At 42.3% G+C, this 6,000-nt stretch overlaps 2 protein-coding genes across 2 annotated transcripts; both read left to right on the forward strand.

Moving 5' to 3' along the window:
• Positions 1-268: 268 nt before the first annotated feature.
• On the forward strand, positions 269-2,063 carry CSUI_009420 (uncharacterized protein). Its single transcript, XM_068069536.1, has one exon. The coding sequence runs from the start codon at positions 529-531 to the stop codon at positions 754-756; it is 228 nt and encodes a 75-aa protein (XP_067918491.1). The 5' UTR covers positions 269-528; the 3' UTR covers positions 757-2,063.
• Positions 2,064-2,947: 884 nt separating this feature from the next.
• CSUI_009421 (uncharacterized protein) lies at positions 2,948-5,966 on the forward strand (the record flags this gene model as incomplete). The annotated part of the gene is made up of 2 exons (XM_068069537.1): positions 2,948-3,311; positions 4,324-5,966. Coding segments are annotated over exons 1-2 (1,803 nt in total), but the record flags the coding sequence as incomplete, so codon positions are not given.
• Positions 5,967-6,000: the final 34 nt, after the last annotated feature.

Consider the following 6,000-nt stretch of genomic DNA (forward strand, 5'->3'; position numbering starts at 1 on the left):
TAACCCCAAGCAGTACCCTCTTGTGCTGCTGTCTTCGTGCGAGACGATGTTTGTTGTTTCGGTGGAGACTCCTATCAATCTTGTCTTTCACTTGAAGTGTGTAAAGTTCCTCAAAGAGAGATCAGTATGAATCGAACACTGTGTTTTACACTTGAATTGATACTAGAGTAGAGAAGTCACCGTAGAGCCACCCGCAGATCCTGGTGATCGTGAGGGTGATCTTGATCAGTCATTGTGCTATAGTCTGATGCTTCCTCTAGATTGTTCTAGTGAGGCTCTCCGGCCCTAGTTTCTTGTTCTTTCTTTAGCTTTTTGCCTTCTAAAGCCAGAGCTCTCTTGATAGAAAAACGCAGAATCTTAAAACCAACCAAAAAACGAAAGAACAAGATGCTGCTAGTTAGAGTGTGTCGTGAACTTCTTTTCAGGGCTTCCATCTGAACCGAAAATGTCCATCACTCACGATGATTTCATCTCTCGTTCAAGAAAGCATCCTTTCTTCCTTTTCTTCTTCCTCTTTCTTTGTTCTTAATGAATGCTGTAAAAGAGATAGAAAGATGGTGTTGCTTCTTTCCCTTCTTAGGAAGAGAACCTGTCATTCATCATCTTTCTTTACCTGACTTTCTTTTCCATAGGCACAGGTACTTACCTCCTTGGCACCCTCGTTCTCTTACTTGCAGCAGAAGAGCTAAAGGAAGGAAAGAATTTTATTCTTTCTTCTTCCTTCCTTCCCTTCGTATACATTTACCGCCCTCGTAGAGGAAGAAAGATCTTGTTATCACTCAAAGCTTCTTTCTTCTTCTCCAGAGAAATGTCACTCTATAGATCAGAGTACCCCAGGTCATCTGTTGTGTGTGTTTCTTTCCTCAATGAATGAGGCGGGGCATCAACCTGAAAGGTAGCTGATTCCCTGATCTTCTTTTCTTGGTTTCTCACGTAGGTTTTCATCCTTTGATTTGTAAGGTTTGCTCTCATCATTTGAAATCTCAGAATATCGACATGGAATCTCAAGAAAGGTCTTTCTTTCTCCATTCTCTTCTTCGTTCTCTTTGCCACTTCGACCCTTCTGACGTTCTCTCTCTTTCCTGATCTTCTTCCTCTTTTCCTACTTCTTTCTAGCCGTGAGTGGCTAGAGAGCGACTGAGAGGAAAAGAAGGAAGCACCATCTGCTTCAAGTTCTTTGTTTTTCTGTCTTCTTCAAGGCGTCTTCTTCTTCTGCCGGGAGAAGAGATGCGTTTCCTACAGGGACAGCCCTATTGAGCGTATCGACCTCTCTGTCTCTCTCCCTCTTTATCAATATATATCCACTCAACCTCTAGAAGGGCTGCAAAATACACACCTAGCATTACAGATCAATATCAGAAATCTACTGTCCTAAGCAGGTGACAGGGGAGAAGATTCTAATGGATTTCTTCAAAAGTAGAGAGACTGACGTGCTGACTCCTTGAAAAGCCGTAAGATAGGAGAAACACAAGGAGGTTTCTCTCGTTACACACCAGGTCTCGTGCGTTGATTCATCCTCCCTCGATCGAAGAGATTTTCTCCTTCTTTTCCTTCTTCTTCTTTTTCGATGCTTTTCTTCTTGTTCTCCGTCTTCATCTTTTCTCTTTCCATACATCTCGGCCAGCCCCCGACACCGTATGACTTGCAACTAACTCACATCATGGAGCATGTCTTATCTCAACCATCGATTCTTCTTCACCTGACTTTCTCCTCTCTTATTGTAATACAATCGACATTACTTGCCTCGACTCCGACAATGGATTCGATGCTTACCTTATAGAACCAACGTCTTCCTACACACAATGGATTCGATGCTTACCTTATAGAACCAACGTCTTCCTACACACACGCAGACCTAAATCTTCCTCTATCCATCCATATGCCGTTCTACTTATGCGTATATATCGCTCTACATACACATGCACATCTGAAACTCCTGGCTGTATGTGCGTCCCAGTAGTGTAGAGGCCCTCAGTAGCTTGAATAGAATAGATCCAAGTATCTATCTCCGTATCTCTCTCTCGGCCGCTATCTCTCTTTGTATATAGATAGATAGATAGACAGATAGACAGATAGATAGATAGATACGCAGCTAGCTACAGATATGTATGTTTGTATATACGTCAGTATATACAGGTAGTGTAAGAAAGAGTCAAGCTGTGAGTCGAATACGTGAGTTAGAAGAAGAGAGATATTTTGGAAAAGAGGAGAGATTCTTCTCTTTCTCATTCTTTCTCTCTTTTGTGATATCCATGGCTTCAAAGACACCTCCTGTTTCTTTTCTTCCTCTTCTTCTTCTGATTTGTTTGGTCTCTCTTTAAATCAAGCATCAAGTCAGGTCTTTCAAAGTTCTTTCACATAGACGTATTGACCCCTTTATCTCTTCTCCTTCCATAGAGCAAGCGGGCTCTGTCACATCCTCTCTTCTTCGTTATGAAAAGTCTCTAAGAATCTTGCATTTGTAGGTATCATCCTTCAGACAAGGTTTCAGGTCTTCCATAGGCTTTTCACCTATTTCTCCATTCCTACGTTGTATGTACACTACATAGGACAAAACACATAAAATTACCTACAGACATATGAGCTTGGCGCTCAGGAAGAGAGAAGAAACAACGAGAATCTTCTCTCTTCCTGTCAGACTGCGAAATAGACAGGTAGAAAGGGGAAAAGAGAGAAATACCGCGGTTTGGAAGCTAGCATTTCTCCGTAGATATCTCTCCTCTTCTCTCTCTTCTTCTTCTTTTGAAAAGCCCCCCACCCCTCCTTCTTCTTTTCTCCCAGCGATCAAATCATACATCGATACTGATACACATACATCTTTCTATTCTACACAGGTCTCTGTACGTTTCTTGATCTCTTTCTTTCTCCTTAAATGTCTGAATTCACGCAAGAAGAGGACACCTCTCTCTCTCGCCTCTCTTCTTCTTCTTCCATTATTTCTGGAGACGAAGAAACGAAAAAGAAGAAGACAGCAACAACATCTTCTTCTTCATCTTCTCCAGTCTTTGAAGCTAGTTCTTCCTGTCCTTCTTCTTCTTCTGCTCTTCGATGCTGTCCTCTTGAGAAGAGCCGTAGTAGTGGTAGTCGTCTAAAAGAAGAAGAAGAGGAGGAAGAAGAAGGAGAGAATCGACAACGACAACGAGCATCGAGTATGGGGGCTTGTGTATCGAAGATCAATCGAACTTCTTCTTCGTCGTCAGCGCATCCGTTCCCACCGCATTCATCTTCTTCTTCTTCTTCGACAGTCGGCGCACGGGGTGTTTCGCATCAAAGCGCTTCAACTCGCAAGATAGGAACAGCAGGAGGAGTTGGTAAGATGGGACCAAGAAAGCTAGAGTAAAAGAAGAGAGAGCGAGAAAGAGAGATGGATTCTCTCTCTATTTCTCTGTTTCTATAAAGTTGACAGGGAGTCAAAACAAAGTGGGAGATGAGGAAGAATCCCACCTATATAGGCAGTCTAATACACCTACCACATAGGCATGTGTATAGATGTAAAGATATCTAGATATTCTCACCACATAATATACCTGGATACGCATATAGATTAGATCTATCTCTCTCTCTTTCTATCTATCTATCTCTCTATCTATCAACCTGTCTATCCATCTATTCTATCTGTCTCTCTTTAGTCCATCTACGTAGCACGACGACTTTGTCACATGTTGAAGTGTGTATGACAATAGAGACTGTTGCATGGGAGTCTTCGCTTTCAAATAGTTTACTAGGAATTGAGAGCGACTTCGAAGGCGAGAGATGTACATAGATATCTTCCTCCTTCATTGAAACTCTCTTTTCTATCTATACCTCTCTTGGACGCGAAGATCAAAGCTTTGCAGTTATAGAAGAGCATCGAGAGACAGAGAAAGGTGGCTACCTTTAAGGAAGAAGGAAGACATAGATATCTTTCTCTTTGTTTTCGCACTTTGTAGAGACATTTCATTCTTCCTCTTCGTTAATACAGCCATAGCCAGTGCGTCAGATAGTACCTAGAGGCGGACAATACAGGGTCCAATCCACACTCCTTTCAGTTTTGAAGGTTACACTGCAACTAAACACTAGACAATCTAAAGGTAGGATACTGCGTTAATTTAATTCGAGGGAGCAGTACTGGTGGAGAAAAGAGAGAAAGGAAGTAACGTCTCCCTTTTCTTTTCCATTCTATTCCTCACAACGTCCCTGTCTTCTTTTTCTCCTCTCTGTCATCCTTCTCTTTCTCTTTCTTCTTCTTTTTCTCTCCCTATCTTCTCTCTTTCTTCCTTCTCCTCTGTCTCACTCTTTCTTTTGTCTTCATCTCTCACTCTTTCTCTTATTTTCTTCATCTAGGACGTGGCGGGAGAAGCTCCGAGGTCGAAGGAGAAGAAGAACAAGAGGAAGGAGACGCAGATACGAAGAATAAGAAAAAGAACCTCCACCATGTAAAGGATCTCTTGAAAGGATCTTCAGCCAGAAAACAAGGAGACAACACCACAGGGGGAGAAGAAGAAGAAGAAAGAGGAAAGACTTCAGAGAAAGACAGGTCTCATTCTAGCTCTCTTGTTAACAGATCAACCTCCTCTTCATCTTCTTCTCAAAGACCACAGTCATCTTCTTCTTCCGGTGCTCGTGTACCCAGAGAAGAGAAGGTTTCTCCTATGAATAATCCTTCGAAAGAAGCGTCTTCTACTGCTTCTCATGAAGGTTGTCCAAGCTCTCCAACAAGTGCAAGTCGGAGAGATTCTTATACACGGTCTCAGCTCTACCCGCATCATCATGAATCTCCTGTTCCTTCGCCGAGGGACCCGAGCTTTCAGAGTCTGAAAGAGGAAGAGGAAGAAGTGGAGAGAGAAAAGAAAGAAGAAGAGAAAGGCAAGGAAGGAGAGGAAGAGAGTGGGGGATTGAGAGAGAAACACCGGAAAGAACAACAGGAAGGAGAAGAAGAAGAGAGAGAAATGGAAGAAAGAGAAGGTCAGAAGAGAGGTGATGAGAGTCTTGAAGAGAATGCAAGACTTGGAGAAGGAAGAGGTAGAGGATCGACTTCACGAAATCTCTTGTGTTCCTCGTCTCTTTCTTCTTCTTTTTCGGAAAGAGGAGAACAAGGCGAAGAAGACGAGAAAAGAGCAAGGCTAGAAAAGAAAGAAGATGAAGAAGAAGAGAGAAGAAGACGACAAGCATCTTCTTTCTCTCCAAACCAAAGACGGCGAAGGCTTTCGCTGTCTCTCACGAAGAAAGTAGAAGAGAACAAAGAAGGAGAAGAAGAAGAAGAAAAAGGAGAGAATAATGAAGATAAAGATGAAGATGAAGAAGAAGAAGAGGAGCCAGTAAGGGGAAAGACATTCATCCTGGAAGATGAATCAAAAGCAGCAGAAGTCTTCTTACCTCATTCAGGTGTACAGACACCCCCGAAGAAGAAGAAAGTCAGTGAAAAAGCGAAAACGTTGTCTACTGGAGACATTTCAGAGAAGGAAGGAGAAGAAGAGAAGAAGAAGACGAGAAAAGGAGACAAAGAAGCTCGAGAAGATGAAGATAATGAAAGCCTAGAAGACGAGGAGAAGATGAAAGCGTCGTTAGAAAATTTACAAAGAAGACGACTTTCTTTTTCGAGATCAGGGAAAAGCCTTGCAGGAAAAGGAGAAGAAAGAGAAGCAAGAAGAGAGAGAGAAGACGAAAAAGAAGAAGAAGAAGCAGAAAAGAAAGAAAGAGGAAGAACATCCATACATCTCGCTTCATCTTCTTCTTCTTCTTCTTTGTCTTCTCAGCTTGGGGGAGCTTCAGAGAGTGAAGATAGAAAGGACAAGAAAATACTTAGCGAGAAACGTCGGAAGGAGAGAGAGGAAGTTGAAGAAAATGAAAGGAACAAAGCGAAAAAGGAAAAAGAAGACAAAGAAAAGGAAGACGAACGAAATACAAAACTTTCCACTTCTTCTGTTGCTGCTGGGCGGAGACTGAGTGTCGCAGGGCTATCCTCCGAAGTTGCACAGAGTAACTTTGAGGTAAGAAGAGACAGAGAGATTAAAGATAGAT

The sequence above is a fragment of the Cystoisospora suis genome, assembly GCF_002600585.1.
Source record: "Cystoisospora suis strain Wien I chromosome Unknown contig_5617, whole genome shotgun sequence".
Lineage (NCBI taxonomy): Eukaryota > Apicomplexa > Conoidasida > Eucoccidiorida > Sarcocystidae > Cystoisospora > Cystoisospora suis.

Bases quoted from the DNA above. Each gene is read 5' to 3' on its own strand.
- CSUI_009420 (XM_068069536.1), top strand. From the start codon at position 529: ATGAATGCTGTAAAAGAGATAGAAAGATGGTGTTGCTTCTTTCCCTTC.